The following is an 18,833-nucleotide window of genomic DNA, read 5'->3' as shown; positions in this document are numbered from 1 at the left end:
ATTAATGATATAGATGAAGGTATTAAAAGTAATATTAGCAAATTTGCTGATGACACAAAGCTGGGTGGCAGGGTGAAATGTGAGGAGGATGTTAGGAGATTACAGGGTGACCTGGACAGGCTAGGTGAGTGGACGGATGCATTGCAGATGCAGTTTAATGTGGATCAATGTGTGGTTATCCACTTTGGTGGCAAGAACAGGAAGGCAGATTTCTACCTAAATGGAATCAAGGGGCAGTACAACGAGATCTAGGTGTTCTTGTACATCAGTCAATGAAAGCAAGCAGGCAGTAAAGAAAGCTAATAGCATGCTGGCCTTCATAACAAGAGGAATTGAGTATAGGAGCAAAGAGGTCCTTCTGCAGCTGTTCAGGGCCTTGGTGAGACCGCACCTGGAGTATTGTGTGCAGTTCTGGTCTCCAAATTTGAGGAAAGACATTCTGGCTTTTGAGGGAGTGCAGCATAGGTTCACGAGGTCAATTCCCGGAATGGCGGGGCTATCATATGTTGAAAGATTGGAGCGACTGGGTCTTGTATATACTTGTGTTTAGAAGAATGAGAGGGGATCTGATTGAGACGTACAAGATTATTAAAGGATTGGACCTCTGGAGGCAGGAAGCATGTTTCTGCTGATGGCTGAGTCCCGAACCAGAGGACACAGTTTAAAAATAAGGGGTAGGCCACTTAGAACAGAGTTGAGGAGAAACTTCTTCACCCAGAGAGTGGTGGGTGTGTGGAATGCTCTTCCCCAGAAGGCTGTGGAGGCCAAGTCTCTGGATACTTTCAAGAAAGAGTTGGATAGAGCTCTTAGAGAAAATGGAATCAAGGGTTATGGGGATAAGGCTGGAACAGGATACTGATTGAGGATGATCAGCCATGATCATAATGAATGTTGATGCTGACTCGAAGGACCGAATGGCCTACTCCTGCACCTATTGTCTATTGATAGTCCTGATGAGCAAATTGGAAAACTCCGACTTCACGTCTCATTAAGCAATATTGGTTTCCCTCCATCCTGGGAGCTGATAACTGTGCATGTGGTCTATACTTTGAGTGGGTCATGTTTCTCTGATGCATATTTTCTCTCCCTGTCTCTCCTCCCTTCTCTGTCCCTCTGACTCTGTCACCCCATCTCCATCCCTGTCTCCCTCTTATTATTATGTTCTTTGTCTCTCACTCTTTACTTGTTTTTTTCCTCTCTCTCTCTGGCTCTCTCTCTCTCTCTCTCTCTCTGGCTCTCTCTCTCTCTCTCTCTGGCTCTCTCTCTCTGGCTCTCTCTCTCTCTCTCTCTGGCTCTCTCTCTCTCTCTCTCTCTCTCTGCCTCTCTCTCTCTCATCTCTCGGCTCTCTCGCTCTCTCTCTCTCTGGCTCGCTCTCTCTCTCTCTCTCTCTGGCTCGCTCTCTCTCCTCTCTCTCTCTCTCTCTCTCTGGCTCGCTCTCTCTCTCTCTCTCTCTCTCTCTCTCTCCTCTCTCTCTCTCTCTCTCTCTGGCTCTCTCTCTCTCTCTCTCTCTCTCTCTCTGGCTCGCTCTCTCTCTCTCTCTCTCTCTGGCTCGCTCTCTCTCTCTCTCTCTCTCTGGCTCGCTCTCTCTCGCTCTCTCTCTCTCTCTGACTCGCTCTCTCTCTCTGGCTCGCTCTCTCTCTCTCTCTGGCTCGCTCTCTCTCTCTCTCTCTCTGGCTCGCTCTCTCTCTCTCTCTCTCTCTGGCTCGCTCTCTCTCTCTCTCTCTGGCTCTCTCTCTCTCTCTCTCTCTGGCTCTCTCTCTCTCTCTCTCTCTCTGGCTCTCTCTCTCTCTCTCTCTGGCTCGCTCTCTCTCTCTCTCTGGCTCGCTCTCTCTCTCTCTCTCTCTGGCTCGCTCTCTCTCTCTCTCTCTCTCTCTCTCTGGCTCGCTCTCTCTCTCTCTCTCTGGCTCACTCTCTCTCTCTCTCTCTCTCTGGCTCGCTCTCTCTCTCTCTCTCTCTCTCTCTGGCTCGCTCTCTCTCTCTCTGGCTCGCTCTCTCTCTCTCTGGCTCGCTCTCGCTCTCTCTCTCTCTCTCTGGCTCGCTCTCGCTCTCTCTCTCTCTCTCTGGCTCGCTCTCTCTCTCTCTCTCTCTGGCTCGCTCTCTCTCTCTCTCTCTGGCTCGCTCTCTCTCTCTCTCTCTCTGGCTCGCGCTCTCTCTCTCTCTCTCTCTCTGGCTCGCTCTCTCTCTCTCTCTCTCTCTCTCTGGCTCGCTCTCTCTCTCTCTCTGGCTCGCTCTCTCTCTCTCTCTGGCTCGCTCTCTCTCTCTCTCTCTCTCTGGCTCGCTCTCTCTCTCTCTCTCTGGCTCGCTCTCTCTCTCTCTCTGGCTCTCTCTCTCTCTCTCTGGCTCTCTCTCTGGCTCTCTCTCTCTCTCTCTCTCTCTCTGGCTCTCTCTGTCTCTCGCTCGCTCTGGCTCGCTCTCTCTCTCTCTCTGGCTCTCTCTCTCTCTCTCTGGCTCTCTCTGTCTCTCGCTCGCTCTGGCTCTGTCTCGCTCGCTCTGGCTCTGTCTCGCTCGCTCTGGCTCTGGCTCTGGCTCTCTCTGGTACACCGCCCCCCCCCCCCTCCCCCCCCATCCCTCTGTCCTGATGTTCTGCAGATGGCTAACCTGGCGTTTCTCCGGGGAGACCACCTTAATGTAAGTGATCGGAATTGTTGCTCTTACCCGAGCTTGAAATGTCCCTGGCATGTTGTCCGACCCTGTCTCCTCCACTGTCTCCCCCTCCTACTCGCCCTCCAGCTCATCTCCCCACTAACCCTTCTCTTCCTCCTCCTCCTCCTCCCACCCTGGCCCTGGGTCTACCTTGTTTTGTTAAACAGTCAGTTCTCACCACGTCTTTTTTGTTTTCTCTCTCTATCTCTTTAGGCTGAGAAACTTTTCAAAGCAGCAATGAGCCAGCTCTTGCAATCTGGAACTCCGGAGGTAAATGTGCCAGATCAGAAAAAGAGTGGGATGTGGGGGCAGGCGTTTATTGCCCGGCCCGAGTTGCCCATTGAGAACATGGGGGTGAGCTGCCTCCTTGAAAGACCCACAATGCCCTTAGGGAGGAAATTCCAGGATTCTGACCCAGTGACACTCAAGGAATGGTGATATATTTCCAAGTCAGGAGATGCATCCCTTTGAGGGCAATCTGCAGGGGGTGGTGTCCCCATGAATCTGATGTCCTTGTCCATCTCGATGGAAGTGCTTGTGGGTTTGAAAGGCGCTTTCTAAACCTTGATGAATTTCTGTAGTGCATCTTGTAGATAGTACACACTGCTGCTGCTGCGCGTTGGTGATGGAGAGAGTGGATACTTTGTCCTGAACGGTATTGAGCTTCTTGTGTGTTGTGTACTTGTGCAGAATGGTCAGTGTTTGGCTGCTGCCTGTGGCCACTGTCGCTGTTGTGAGATCGCTGAATCCTTTAACAAAGCACAGTAAGGAGTAGAAAATGTAGATGTGATTTGTAACTCTTCCCCTCTTGCTCTCTCAGGATGATAATGCAATGATTGAGATGTCCCTCAAATTGTGCAACATCTACGTGAGCACTGAACAGTGAGTAAACCAGACACCTCAAATGTTGGCAATCCATTTCCCAGCCCTCCACCCTCATTCCCACAGGCACTGGTGTACATGATTCATGGGCTGTAGCTGGAGTGCACAGGCACAGACTCTTGCTGTGGGCACTTAACCCTTGCCCCCTGCCAGGCTGGTGCCTCTGCTCAGGGTACAGCATCCTCTGGGGAGGCAAGAGTGGCTTGAGCCACTGACAACTCGCCTGGCCCGTTCACTCTCATTTTAAATAGATGCAGAAGCTTTTGCTGTCAGTTTTACGTTTCTAACTAGCTTTCTCTCCTCCTCTCTTTTCTTTCTCCTGATTAATCTCTTAACTGCTGTCTGTGGTTCTTTATGTTCTGTCCAGCTACCTGACCTGTCACATACCTTTGTGCATTTATATGCTTTTTCCTTAAGCATGATGCTTTCCTTAACTTCTTTAGTTAATCTCAGGTGGCAGTTCCTCCCTTTAGAATTTATCTTTCTAATGGGAGAATGTTTATTCTGAGCATCTGAAGTCACAGAATCACAGAATCCCTTCAGTGCAGATAGAAGCCCATTTGGCCCACCCAGCCTGCACCAGCCCTCTGAAGGGCATCCCACCTAGACCCATGTGTACTATAGTTAACCCACCCAACCTGCACCAGCCCTGGACACTATGGGTAATTTAGCATGGTCAATCCATCTAACTGCACACCTTTGGACTGTAGAAGGAAACCAGAGCACCCAGAGGAATTTCGCACAGACACAGGGAGAATGTACAAACTCCACACAGTCACCCAAGGCTGGAATTAAACCTGGTTCCTGGCGCTGTGAGGCAACAGTGCTAACTGCTGAGCTACCCTTAACAGAAATGTCCTTTTCAATGCCTGCCACTGAGTCTCTATTGATCTATGAACAACCCCAGAATCCCAGTTTGCTTCAGCTAGCCCAGCTTTCTTGCCTATATAATTGCCCTTAAATCACTCTTCTCTCTTTCAAACTGGGAGTACAATTCACTCTTAGTGCTGGTTACAACTACCTCGGGTTGCCTTAACTATGAGGTCACTCACTGACCTTGTCACACACTCACCATCATGTCTAATATAACCTGCTGTCTGGTTGGTTCCAGGATGAGCTGCTCTAAAACCCTCCATGGAAAGCACTCTATGAATTCCACACCCTGGCTCCTATTGCCATTCTGACCTTTCCAGTTAATATAAAGATTAAAATCACTCCATGATGATTGCTGTCCTTATCTCCACCAGGACAGACCCCCACTAGTCCTCACCTACCACCCCACCAACCTCCAGATACATCGGATCATCCTTCGTCATTTCCGCCACCTCCAAACGGACCCCACCACCAAGGATATATTTCCCTCCCCTCCCCTATCAGCGTTCCGGAAAGACCACTCCCTCCGCGACTCCCTTGTCAGGTCCACACCCCCCCACCAACCCAACCTCCACTCCCGGCACCTTCCCCTGCAACTGCAAAAAATGCAAAACTTGCGCCCACACCTCCCCCCTCACTTCCCTCCAAGGCCCCAAGGGATACTTCAATATCCATCAGAAATTCACCTGCACCTCCACACACATCATTTACTGCATCCACTGCACCCGATGTGGCCTCCTATACATTGGGGAGACAGGCCGCCTACTTGCGGAACGTTTCAGAGAACACCTCTGGGACACCCATGCCAACCAACCCAACTGCCCCGTGGCTGAACACTTTAACTCCCCCTCCCGCTCCACCAAGGATATGCAGGTCCTTGGCCTCCTCCATCGCCAGACCATGGCAACACGTCGCCTGGAGGAAGAGCGACTCATCTTCCACCTAGGAACCCTTCAGCCACACGGGATGAATGCGGATTTCTCCAGCTTCCTCATTTCCCCTCCCCCCACCTTTTCTCAGTCCCAGCCCCCAGCCTTCTTGACCTGCAATCTTCTTCCCGACCTCTCCGCCCCCACCCCCCTCTCCGGCCTATCACCCTCACCTTAACCTCTTTCCACCTATCACATCTCCAACAGCCCTCCCCCAAGTCCCTCCTCCCTACCTTTTATCTTAGCCTGCTGGACAAACTTTCCTCATTCCTGAAGAAGGGCTTATGCCCGAAACGTCGATTCTCCTGCTCCTTTGATGCTGCCTGACCTGCTGCGCTTTTCCAGCAACATATTTTTAAGCTCTTATCTCCAGTAGCCCAATATTTCACTTCCTTTGATCTGATGTAATCCCTCACTTCTTTGATTAACCATGATTGATCCACCTTTCCCTTTGTGTCATAGAAAACAGGAGGAGGTAGAGGCAATTTTGCCCTTTGAACTTGCTCAACCATTCATGTGTTCAACACCATATTCCCACTTTCTCCCCATATTCCTGATGGCTTTAAAGTCTAAACATGGGTCAATCTCTTTGTTGAATACAGTAATCTCCCCTCCATACTGGCAGGGGATATGTTCCATGACCTACCGTGGAAGCTTGAATCCGCGGATAGAAGCGATCCCATTCATTTCAGTGGGAAATTTACCCTCCTGGTTCCAGAAGGTTCTCTATAATATTTTGGACGGTGGGTAACAGAAACCATGGAAAATGATTCCGCAGATACAGGGGTCACCCTGTATTATATCCAGTTTTGTTGGGTCTTAGAATGTTCGTCTGCCGTAGACAAAGTAATGTTTCTTTAAATGCTAGCTATTGCCTAGCAGCACTTCCACCATTGCTAATTCGCTCCGATTTTAAGATCCTAGACTCAGAATGAATATGAAATTCTGTCCTATTATCGTCATTGTTTTCCAAGGGGATCTTTTACAGTAAAGTTATTAGTTTTTTTTATTACATAATACTGAATCTCCTCTGATCCAGCCTGACAGCTCAATGTGCTGCTCTAGAAACCCATCTCATACACACACTATTAATTCTTCCTCCCCAATATCAGTGCTGACTTCGTTAACCCAGCTCTGTCTGGTGTCACCCATCATTACTGTTACCTGCTCACCTGGATCATACCATGTGATGTTCCTTTTGGCTTTTACAGGCACGGCCTAGCTGTGGAGGGCTACAAATGGTGCATTGAGACATTGGAGGAGAAGGTCCAGAGAGAGAAGGATGTTCCTGAAGTATCCGTATCGGGTAAGATTGTCCATTGATGGGATTGAAACCATCACTGCACTTTAGTCTGGATTGTCACCACCTGCACATCGTGTGGGCTGTAGCTGCTTGGGAAGGCAGCACACCACCATCACCAACTCCAGGATCGTTAGGGGTAAGTGAGTAATAAATGCTGACCCTGTGTCGAAAATGATTGGTAGCTAAAGCTGCCCTCTGCTGTTTAATCCCAGTACAGCGAATGAGGGTTTGCTAGAGCGATGTCAAGAAATCTGGGTGGACAATTATCATCATTTGTCTATTAGTGTTCTGAGAACCTCTATATTACCCCGTGCTCTGAGCTTAGCCCAGGGCACGATATACTTGGACTGACTTTGTACTTATCTGTTTATGGTATGTGAGACATGTTGGCTCCTACCCCTAGTTGCCCCTTGAGAAGGTGGGGGTGAGCTGCCTTCTTGAACTGTTGCAGTCCCTGCTATGGGTAGACCCACAATGCTGTTGGGCAGGAAATTCTGGGATTTTGACCCAGGAACAGTAAGGAATGGTGATATATTTCCGAATCAGGATGGTGAGTGGCTTGGAGGGGAACTGAAGATGGTGGTTTTCCCATGTATCTGCTGCCTTTGGCCAGGGCATTGGAAAGTGGTGTCTCAGGAGCCTTGGTGAATTTGTGCAGTGCATCTTGTGGATAGTACACATTGTTGTTCCTGAGTGTCAGTGGTGGGTAGGGCAGTGATGGTCTAGTGGCATTATTATTAAACTATTATTCCGGAGACCTGGGTAATATTCTGAGGATGTGGAAGCTGTGGCAGATGGTGGAATTTGAATTCAATAAATATCTGGAATTAAGAGTCTAATGATAACCATGAAAGCCGTTGTCAATTGTCCCACTTCAGAATGTCCTGTAGCCACACTGAGACACCCTTGATCCTAGCCCCCGTTATCCTGGAGTGTTGATTGCACCTCCCTGTCTGTTCCCCTGATATTGAATCCCATGTTACTGCGGCATTCTCACTCAGCATCTTGCTTTCCACTGCAGCAGAGCTGACTATGGTTAGAGGGTTTAGCTGCTACATGTTTCCTCTGAGGCCAAACCCCCAGCATTATCTAAAGTGTTATAATTGTTTTAGGGGGAAATGGCCACTGGCTTTTCCTGCACTTTTTGCCTCCTCCTTTTACTCTTGCTGTTGGTCGTCCATTCCTCTGCTGTCTGTGGAGTGAGCACCTCTCTGTATGTGCTCTCCATGCTGCTCTCAGCCTCATGGATTCTCCATAGTCCTCAGGTGCTGCCCCAACTCTGCAAATCAGGCTTCCAGGAGCTGCAGCTGAAGACACTCCTGCAAATGTGCTGGCTCTAGGCGCTAGAACTGGGCCCGACTTTGCACATATAGTCACAGGAGGAACAAACCACAGCAAAACTAAAATAAGACTGTCAGCGCTGAGGGAGCGCCGCACTGTCGGCATGGCCAACAGGTTTGTTGGCATATTTAAAAATGCAGCAAATGTTCCAGTGCTGTGGGGCCCACATTTAAAGTCTATCAATAGCAGTAAATTTGGTTATTCAATCGTTATTACGTCACGGTTTGTGGGAGCTTACTGTGCAGAAAACAGTTGCTGCTTTTCCCACATGATGTAGGTGATGTGCTTGGAACTGCAGGCAGGTGCATTGGGATGTTCTGAGCAATGCAGTGGTTGCTGCAGTGACCCACCTGTGTTTGTTTTCTAGCTGCTGAGAAGGCCAATACCCGTCTGCTGTTGGGGATGTGCCTGGACTCGTGTGCTCGCTACATGACAAGCCAGAAGCAGCTGGTGTTAGCAGAGAGTCTGTATCAGCAGGCACTGGCAATCTCTCAGCAAGTGCAGGGGGAGACTCACCCACAGGTAAGAAAGAATCTGATGGTAGGGGGGGCTACAGTGGCTCTCCCCTGCCCTGTCTGTCCACTCGGTCTGTCTGCACGTACCTACTGTCTCACTGTCAGTCTCTGAAATATCTCCTGTCCCCTCTCTGATTTCTCCTGTTATCATCTGACCGATACACGGAATGATAGAACATACAAAGGTACAGCATAGAACAGGCCCTTAGGCCCACGATGTTGTGCCGAGATTTAATCCTAATGTAAAATATAGTAACTTAACATACAATCCCTCAGCTCACTGCGATCCATGTGCATATGCAGCAGTCGCTTAAATGTCCCCAATGACTCTGCTTCCACCACCTGGTGTTTGCTGCCTATCAGTAGGTACTGCAGAGCCACCTTGTTTAACCCTGAGTAGCACTAACCAAACTGGTGCAAGGCCTGTGAAACCTGGCAAGGAGGAAGAGAAAATGCTGGATATGAAGAGAGAAATGGAGTAAACGTTTCAGCTCTGCTCATTCATTGTTTGCAAGGTTGTCAGTAAGTTACTCACGTTAGCATTTGGGAATCTGGCCATTATCAATGGAGGCACAGACTAAATCCAAAGAGTTGGACCAAACCTTTATCTAACTCTCAGCTGGAGTCTTTTTGTTTTCAAAATTCATTCTTGGGATGGGGGTGTTGCTGTCTGTTGCCTGTTCCTAATTGAGTGACTTGCTTGGCCATTTCAGAAGGCAGTAAAGAGTCAGCCAGATCAGAAACTGGTAATGACCGAAGGTACAGAGAGGGGAAGAATGACAGGTGTAAATGTCTAAAAGGTGTTTGGGAAGCAGCAGGGTTTTTATGATTATTGACGGTGTTTCCAGCTCACCATTAGGCTGGCTTTCAATTCACATTTCACCATCTGCTGCGAGTTCACAATTCAGGAGTAACTTCCAAAAGGGAATTGGCTGAGTACTTGAAGATGAAGAAAACGTTGTGAGATATGGGACAGAATTGGGGGAGTGAGGCAAAAGAACCATTCATTGAATGAGCCAGCACAATCTCGATGGGCAGAATATCCATGTGATGGTCTTACTATTTGATGACTCCTGAGATCAGAGGCTAGCAGTTTAAATCTTTGATATGAAGTTGTATCATTCCACTCCCATCCCATTAACTTGCAAAGATGCCTGAGTTTCTGCCCCTGACTGTCCTCTCTCTCTGTCTCTTCCCCATCTGCCTCTTTCTCCCTACCTCCTACTGCTCGCTCGCTTGCTCGCTCTCTCTCTCTCCCATCCCCGCCCCCTGCACTCACCCTCTCCCTCCCTCTGTGCTGTCTCTCTTCCTCATTATGTGCTCACTTTCCTTCTCTCTGCATTCGCTCTCTTCCCCCCCCCCACACGCTCTCCCCCCCCCCGCACTGTCTCCCCCTCCCTCTGTGCTCGCTCTCTCCCCCCTCCCTCTGTGCTCGCTCTCTCCCCCCTCCCTCTGGGCTCGCTCTCTCCCCCCTCCCTCTGGGCTCGCTCTCTCCCCCCTCCCTCTGGACTCGCTCTCTCCCCCCTCCCTCTGGGCTCACTCTCTCCCCCCTCCCTCTGGGCTCACTCTCTCTCCCCTCCCTCTGGGCTCGCTCTCTTCCCCACTCCCTCTGGGCTCGCGCTCTCCCCCCTCCCTCTGGGCTCGCGCTCTCCCCCCTCCCTCTGGGCTCGCGCTCTCCCCCCTCCCTCTGGGCTCGCGCTCTCCCCCCTCCCTCTGGGCTCGCGCTCTCCCCCCTCCCTCTGGGCTCGCGCTCTCCCCCCTCCCCCCTCTGCGCTCGCTCTCTCCCCCCCCTCCCTCTGCGCTCGCTCTCTCCCCCCCCTCCCTCTGCGCTCGCTCTCTTCCCCCCCCTCCCTCTGCGCTCGCTCTCTCCCCCCCTCCCTCTGCGCTCGCTCTCTCCCCCCCTCCCTCTGCGCTCGCTCTCTCCCCCCATCCCTCTGCGCTCGCTCTCTCCCCCCCTCCCTCTGCGCTCGCTCTCTCCCCCCCTCCCTCTGCGCTCGCTCTCTCCCCCCCTCCCTCTGCGCTCGCTCTCTCCCCCCCTCCCTCTGCGCTCGCTCTCTCCCTCCCTCCCTCTGCGCTCGCTCTCTCCCTCCCTCCCTCTGCGCTCGCTCTCTCCCCCCCTCCCTCTGCGCTCGCTCTCTCCCCCCCTCCCTCTGCGCTCGCTCTCTCCCCCCCTCCCTCTGCGCTCGCTCTCTCCCCCCCTCCCTCTGCGCTCGCTCTCTCCCCCCCTCCCTCTGCGCTCGCTCTCTCCCCCCCTCCCTCTGCGCTCGCTCTCTCCCCCCCTCCCTCTGCGCTCGCTCTCTCCCCCCCTCCCTCTGCGCTCGCTCTCTCCCCCCCCCTCCCTCTGCGCTCGCTCTCTCCGCCCCTCCCTCTGCGCTCGCGCTCTCCCCCCCCTCCCTCTGCGCTCGCTCTCTCCCCCCCCTCCCTCTGCGCTCGCTCTCTCCCCCCCCCTCCCTCTGCGCTCGCTCTCTCCCCCCCCCCTCCCTCTGCACTCGCTCTCTCCCCCCCCCCCCTCTGCGCTCGCTCTCTCCCCCCCCTCCCTCTGCGCTCGCTCTCTCCCCCCCCTCCCTCTGCGCTCGCGCTCTCCCCCCCCCCCCGCGCTCGCTCTCTCCCCCCCTCCCTCTGCGCTCGTTCTCCCCCCCTCCCTCTGCGCTCGCTCTCTCCCCCCCCTCCCTCTGCGCTCGCGCTCTCCCCCCCCCCCGCGCTCGCTCTCTCCCCCCCTCCCTCTGCGCTCGTTCTCCCCCCCTCCCTCTGCGCTCGCTCTCTTCCCCCCCCCCCGCGCTCGCTCGCTCCCCCCTCCTCCCTCTGCGCTCGCTTTCTCCCCCTCCTCCCTCTGCGCTCGCTTTCTCCCCCTCCTCCCTCTGCGCTCGCTTTCTCCCCCTCCTCCCTCTGCGCTCGCTTTCTCCCCCTCCTCCCTCTGCGCTCGCTTTCTCCCCCTCCTCCCTCTGCGCTCGCTTTCTCCCCCTCCTCCCTCTGCGCTCGCTTTCTCCCCCTCCTCCCTCTGCGCTCGCTTTCTCCCCCTCCTCCCTCTGCGCTCGCTTTCTCCCCCTCCTCCCTCTGCGCTCGCTTTCTCCCCCTCCTCCCTCTGCGCTCGCTCTCTCCCCCTCCTCCCTCTGCGCTCGCTCTCTCCCCCTCCTCCCTCTGCGCTCGCTCTCTCCCCCTCCTCCCTCTGCGCTCGCTCTCTCCCCCTCCTCCCTCTGCGCTCGCTCTCTCCCCCTCCTCCCTCTGCGCTCGCTCTCTCCCCCTCCTCCCTCTGCGCTCGCTCTCTCCCCCTCCTCCCTCTGCGCTCGCTCTCTCCCCCTCCTCCCTCTGCGCTCGCTCTCTCCCCCTCCTCCCTCTGCGCTCGCTCTCTCCCCCTCCTCCCTCTGCGCTCGCTCTCTCCCCCTCCTCCCTCTGCGCTCGCTCTCTCCCCCTCCTCCCTCTGCGCTCGCTCTCTCCCCCTCCTCCCTCTGCGCTCGCTCTCTCCCCCTCCTCCCTCTGCGCTCGCTCTCTCCCCCTCCTCCCTCTGCGCTCGCTCTCTCCCCCTCCTCCCTCTGCGCTCGCTCTCTCCCCCTCCTCCCTCTGCGCTCGCTCTCTCCCCCTCCTCCCTCTGCGCTCGCTCTCTCCCCCTCCTCCCTCTGCGCTCGCTTTCTCCCCCTCCTCCCTCTGCGCTCACTCTCTCCCCCTCCTCCCTCTGCGCTCGCTCTCTCCCCCTCCTCCCTCTGCGCTCGCTCTCTCTCCCCCTCCTCCCTCTGCGCTCGCTCTCTCCCCCCCCGCCTCTGCGCTCGTTCTCCCCCCCCTCCCTCTGCGCTTGCTCTCTCCCCCCCCGCGCTCGCTCTCTTCCCCCCTCCCTCTGCGCTCGCTCTCTCCCCCCCCACCCCTCTGCGCTCGCTCTCTTCCCCCTCCTCCCTCTGCGCTCGCTCTCTTCCCCCTCCTCCCTCTGCGCTCGCTCTCTCCCCCTCCTCCCTCTGCGCTCGCTCTCTCCCCCTCCTCCCTCTGCGCTCGCTCTCTCCCCCTCCTCCCTCTGCGCTCGCTCTCTCCCCCTCCTCCCTCTGCGCTCGCTCTCTCCCCCTCCTCCCTCTGCGCTCGCTCTCTCCCCCTCCTCCCTCTGCGCTCGCTCTCTCCCCCTCCTCCCTCTGCGCTCGCTCTCTCCCCCTCCTCCCTCTGCGCTCGCTCTCTCCCCCTCCTCCCTCTGCGCTCGCTCTCTCCCCCTCCTCCCTCTGCGCTCGCTCTCTCCCCCTCCTCCCTCTGCGCTCGCTCTCTTCCCCCCCTCCCTCTGCGCTCGCTGTCTCTTCCCCCCTCCCTCTGCGCTGTCTATCTCTCTCCCCCCCTCCCTCTGCGCTCGCTGTCTCTTCCCCCCTCCCTCTGCGCTGTCTATCTCTCTTCCCCCCTCCCTCTGCGCTGTCTCTCTTTTCCCCCCCCATCTCCCTCCCTCTGTGCTGTCTCTCCCCCCCCCCCCCCCCCCTTCCTCTGCTGTGTCTCGCTGTGTGTGTCTCTCTCTCTCTTTTCCCCCCCTTCACCGCGCTGTCTCTCACAGACCGTTGTGCTGATGAACGATCTGGCCACCGTACTGGATATGACGGGCCATCAGGATCGAGCCTATGAATATGCCACAAGAGCCTCAAACCTGGCGAGAGAGACCAGCCACCCAGACCAATGTGTGATTCTCAGTAACCTGGCCAGAGTGCTCATGCATAGAGGTAACGGCAGTGCTGAACCACCATGGTATGGGATGGGGGGGTGGGGCTGATGTTGGGGGGTGAGGGGGGGAAATGGGTTCTCGCACTCCATTACCATGAGAAAAGGGGGAAGGGTCGCTTTTTTTTTTCTAGTCCCACCACAGTAACAGCACCTACATTGAGCTTTCATTTCCCACAATAATCTTACATGGCACCTGTTGAAATGGAAATCTAAGTAAATCCACCGGTTCCCCTTGGTACATCACATGTGTCACCTTCTCAAAGAACTCTCATCAACAGGGTTTCTCTTTCATAAACCATGGACGCTCTGCCTTGGTCTTGTACAAGTGCCCCAGCCTGTGGTGTGCTTCCTGTTACATGGCTGTCCATTAGTGACTGAAAGCCATCATTCCCTCACTGTAAGCTGTGTGCAGTGCAGGCGTTCTGACACACCATTTCCAGAAGCTGCGATCGTGTATGAGAGCTCAGAGCTCTGCTCAGCAGTAAGAACATTTCCAGGGATTTTAGATTCTGCCCTTGCAGTCCCTTTACTGGCCTCACTTTCAATCATGCTGTTCTCTCTCTGAACACTGTGTAAGCAAGAGGACCCGAGCCCAACTGTCATACCAGGCACACAGGAAGTTGGTTGTGTTTGTTGGAGGTCAGTCATCTCAGCTCCAGGTCTCCTCCACATGTTTTCCTCAGGGTAGTGTCCTCAGCCCAATCGCCTTCATTAATAAGGTCAGAAGTGCAGATGTTCGCCGATGAGTGTACAGCACAATTCACGACTCAGATACTGAAGCAGTCCGTGTTCAAATGCACCAAGATCTGGAAATTATCCAGGTTTGGGCTCATAAGTGGCAATTATGACCATCACCAATGAAGACAATTTAACCACTGCCCCTTGACATTCAATGGTGTTACCATCACTAAATCCTCCACTATCACAATCCTTGACCAAAAACAGAACTGGACTCACCAAATGAACAGTGGCTATAGTCAGAGGCTGGGAATCCTGCGCCGGGTAAGCTTAACTTGCAGAGGATGGTGTTTCCAGCTACCTACTGCCCTGGTCCTTCTGTAATAAACACAGCCTTGGAAAGTACTGCTTGAAGAAGTTGGCAAGTTTCTGCAGTGCATCTTGTCGATGGTACACACTGCTGACGGTATATAACTAAATAGGCTGTCTTGTCTTCAGTGTTGGAGCTGCTCTCAACCAGGCAAGTGAAGAGCATTTTCTGCATTTCTGTAATGCCAGTAAACTAGGAAATCACATTATTCAGACTTCCTGTGAAGCAGGTTAAAGAACATTTGACACTGAGACACGCACATACAGGAGATATTAGGACAGGTGACTAAAAGAAGCATCTTCCAAGTGGGAGGCTGAGCAAGGGAATTTAAGACCATAAGGTAAGAAACAGAAGGCTGCCTGGTCGCTCAGCTTGTTTCTCTGTTGTATACAATCAGCGCTGATCATCTACCACTACTTCACTCCCACTGGCTCCAAGTAGCTCTTGATTCCCTGGGATACCAGACTAGTTTGGATTTTGATCTCCAGTGTTCTCAATGGAGCATCTAGAACCCTCTGAGAAAATTCCCAAAATCTCAGAGCCTCAGGAGCCAGCTGGCTGAAAGTGGTCATGAACAAGACTGTGGTGGAGGAGTTGGGCCTGTTCTCTTTACTGCAACAAGTTGGAAGGGGCACTGGGTCAAAGGTGGGCAACACTGTGACCGGTTTAGCTACGGCACAGGGATCTGGGCAGGAAGAAACTGCCGAAAACCAGAGAATCCAGGTTTAAGGAGTTGGCAAAAGAAGCAGTGAAAGTGAGGAGTTACGTTTCCACACAGCGAGTGGTTGGGTTGTGGACTGCACTAACAATGACTGCAGATGCTGGAAACCAGATTCTGGATTAGTGGTGCTGGAAGAGCACAGCAGTTCAGGCAGCATCCGAAGAGCAGTAAAATCGACGTTTTGGGCAAAAGCCCTGTGGACTGCACTACCTGAGTGTGTGGTGTAGGCTGCTTCAATCGGGGCTTTTGATAGGCAATTCAATTATTATAACCAGGGCAAGTGTGCAAGGTTTTAGGGAGAAGGGGCAGAAAGTTAATCGAGTTATGTTGCTCCATTGCAGAGCCAGTACAGACACGCTAGTTGAATGGCCTCTTCTTGCACTGTAACCATTCACTGATAGTACAGGGTGACACTGATGGAGCGTTTTGGGAAAGAGATGGTGGGTCAAGTCTGAGGGGTTGGTGGGGAAGGTGTGAAGAAAAGGTTTCAATACAGTGAGCGGTAATGCCAAGAAACAAGCTGCGTGTGAGTGGGCTGGAAGCAGCAAGGAAGAAGGATTTCAAAAAGCAATGACCGTGTGGGATTTTGGGGATAGGCCGAGGGTGTGAGGCTTGCTGAAATGCTGCATTGGGAGCCATTATAGACTTGATGTGCCAAATAATTTCCTCCTGTGCTTTAGGAAACTGCAAGTGTCTTTTTCAACATTGAACCTCTGATTTCCTTCTGCTTTACCAACAGGGGACTATCATGAAGCCAGATGTGTTTATGAAGAGGCATTGACACTAGCAGAGTCAAGTGCTGACAAACCAATCATTCAACATATTCGCAATGGAATGGAGGAACTGCAGGCTAAGGCTCAGCAATCCCAGGAGGTCAGGGAAAGTACTCATTAAATGGGAGAACTTAAGACTAGTTTTTTCCTTGATGGTGCAACAATTCTCTGGAGGGTTTTTCCACAATGTTTGGATGTAATTAATGCTTTAACCAATGACTCAGCGAGGAGCCTTCTCATCTCAGAGTCAGAGCGTCACAGGTTCAAGCCCCAGTCCAGACACTGGAGCAAAACTCCAATCCTCTGTCGAGGGAGCGCTGCAGTGTGGAAGGGTCAGTACACTGGGAGTGTCTCAGTGCCGGAGGGTCAGTGCTGAGAGGGTGCGCTCTGTTGGATTGTCAGTGTTGAGGGAGTGCCGCACTGTCAGAGGGTCAGTGCTGAAGGAGTGTCGAGTCGTCTTCTTTGGGTGAAACCTTTAAACTGAGTCCCAGATTTAGCTGTCAGTGCCTCTGTTTGTAACAGCAGGAGTTAACATTCATTTTAAGGGAAGTACATTCTGGGGCAGAGCCCTGTGTGATTTTAGTGCAGTTATTTTAATAAAATAATCAAAACCAATACCATATCTGTGGTGCAGCCTGGGGAAGGGCAAGTGTGGTTGATGGAGCAGTGCTGTGAAAGCTCGTGTTTCCAAATAAACCTGTTGGACTGTAACTTGGCATTGTGTGATTTTTAACTTTGGCCACCCCTGTCCAACAAACAAACACCAGTTCAACTGGTTGGTGGGTGGGCCAGGATGGAGAGAGGTACAGCACACAAGGGAGTCTGGATAATACCCGCTCGCTCTGTCTGCAGGTGAGTGGTGAGTGTGGCTCCTTTTTTCAGCAGATAAATCCAATTAGATATTGTTAGGGCCTTTCATCCTGAAATACTTTCAGGCCTCTGGTCCTTGAAGGATTCAGTTCATAGTACCTGACCTGAGTGGGAGGCGTTGCATTCTTTGGCAGGCTGGTTTTGCCCATTCCTAATTCCCTCTCTGTGAACAGCTGCACCTTGTCCAGGTAAACCAGCTGTGCTTCAGGAGCTTCCTGGTATCCTCCGCCAGTGTGGGAATTGAACCCACGCTGCTGGCATCTCTCTGGCTAACTGAGCCCAGAAACAGAATTCAGTGGAGGAGGTGACAGCAATTCACCGGTTTTTAGAGATCTTCCAAAGGTATTGTCTCAGCAGCATATTTACCATGGATGGAGAGTTTGTGGGGGGTGGATGATGGTGGGGTACTGTGGGTTTTAGAATCACGGTGATCCAGTCACACGACCAATAATCTATTGATCAAGTTCAACTCACACGGGGAGCAGTTTGAATTAGAATTTAGTTTTAAAAAACCCAGGAGCTATGATTCTATGACTGTATGGCTGTCAGATTGTTGAGTGAGCCAAGGATTTTAATGTCCTGGGGGGGGGGGGGGGGGGGGGGCGGTCAAGAACCTCCCCTGACCTTACCTGGCAGGAACTCTCTGGTACTTCAGATGCAGGTGGCAGTACACAATGCAGCTGGCAAACAGAGAGCATCGACTCAGTGATCACGAGGACTCTGTACCCACCCCTTCCCTCTTACCACTCGTCCCAGGCTCAGGAGAGAATGGATGCAGTGAGCGTTGCTGTCCAACGACATTTGGGTCACATGTGAATCTCTGGACTCAACTCATCAAAGATCAGGAACCAGAAACTGTACATGATCTCCCCTATGAAGCCGCGGTTTATTTACTGGGAGGGTCACAGAGCAGCTTCTGAGGAGTCCATGCCTGACATTCAATCCCATCTCCTTTACAGACTATAATCTTCAGTGTGGACTGTTCTCCATGAACAATACCTTGTGAATGTATCACACTAAGACTCGGGCCAGGATTTTCAATGGAGCGTCTCTCTATCATGGTGGGTGTGGCTAAAAGCCAGGGGTCATTCTGCTAAGGACAGTGCCTCCTATTTCTTCTTCTTTCTTTATTGATTCATGGACTGAGGCTGCCACTGGCTAGGGCAGCATTTATGGCCTGTACCTGATTGCTCAGAGGGCAGTTATGAGTCAACCACCTTGCTGTGGGTCTGGAGTCACATGTATTCCAGCCCAGGTAAGGATGGCAGTTTCCTTCCCTAAAGGACATTTGTGACCCAGATGGGGTTTTTCCTGATGACTGATAATGGATTCATGAGCGCCAATAGACTCTTAATTCCAGATTTTTTTGGATTGAATTCAAATTCCCCATCTGCTGTGGTGGGATTCAAACCTGGGTCCCCTGATTAACAAGTGTCTGTCTGTCTGTCTAGATAGCCTGGGACATCTATCGAAGAGTTGAGAGTGTAGTGCTGGAAAAGCACAGCAGGTCAGGCAGCATCTGAGGAGCAGGAGAATCAATGTAAGGGCTTATGCCCAAAACATATAATCTCCGGCACCACACTCTCGACTCTGAGCTCCAGCATCTCCAGTCCTCACTTTCTCCTACACCTATGGAAGAGGTTGGTTTGCCTTTGGATGGGGGTATGATTCTTTCAGTACTGTGCCAGTGTGCAGGGTGATTGCTGCCCTCAGCAGCCTCCCCTCTTACCCCAGGGAACCCTGCCAGCCCACAATGAGAATCACAACTCCCAGGTCATTTCATCCTCAGCTGGATTTGTGGAGCTGGGATAAATCCCAACTGTGAGCAGCTGTAGAGAGAGAGATTCCTGACATTAATCTTGGTATTTACTGGTTTGTATTTTTACACTCCAATGTTTATAGTGCAGGAGGAATCAGTGCAAAGTATGCAGGTTGTGTTTATAAAGGAGTGGCATCAATCTGACATAAAGCTTAAGAAATGTGAGGTGACTAATAAAGAGGAAACCTTAAAGCAGCTCATTCTTATTTATTTCATGGGATGGGAGTGAATCCAGGGCAATGCTTATTCATAGAGTCCCTACAGTGTGGAAGCAGGTCATCTGGCCCGTCAAGTCCACACTGACCCTCCCACCATGGCTAATCAATCTAACCTGTACATCCTTTGGACTATGGGAGGAAACCCACACTGACATGGGGAGAATGTCCAAGCTTCACACAGTTGCACGAGGGTGGAATGGAACTTGGGTTCCTGGTATTCT

The 18,833-nt window shown here is 52.5% G+C and overlaps 1 protein-coding gene across 1 annotated transcript in view; it reads left to right on the top strand.

The window, feature by feature from the left end:
* Positions 1-16,416, top strand: part of ttc19 (tetratricopeptide repeat domain 19) — a 30,183-nt gene extending 13,767 nt beyond the window's left edge. The window contains exons 4-10 of the mRNA XM_087986766.1: positions 2,590-2,628; positions 2,857-2,913; positions 3,464-3,525; positions 6,539-6,633; positions 8,339-8,493; positions 13,000-13,162; positions 15,672-16,416. Of these exons, the coding sequence (XP_087842892.1) occupies positions 2,590-2,628; positions 2,857-2,913; positions 3,464-3,525; positions 6,539-6,633; positions 8,339-8,493; positions 13,000-13,162; positions 15,672-15,826 (726 nt within the window). The 3' untranslated portion in view covers positions 15,827-16,416. The remainder of the gene's footprint in view (positions 1-2,589; positions 2,629-2,856; positions 2,914-3,463; positions 3,526-6,538; positions 6,634-8,338; positions 8,494-12,999; positions 13,163-15,671) is intronic.
* The last annotated feature ends 2,417 nt before the right edge of the window (positions 16,417-18,833 follow it).

Source organism: Chiloscyllium plagiosum, unplaced genomic scaffold (genome assembly GCF_037043375.1).
Source record: "Chiloscyllium plagiosum isolate Xiang-an unplaced genomic scaffold, Cpla_swu_hap1 HiC_scaffold_4, whole genome shotgun sequence".
In the NCBI taxonomy this organism is placed as follows: Eukaryota; Metazoa; Chordata; class Chondrichthyes; order Orectolobiformes; family Hemiscylliidae; genus Chiloscyllium; species Chiloscyllium plagiosum.
Note: the sequence above shows the minus strand (reverse complement) of the source record. Positions and strands in the feature narration are given on the sequence as shown.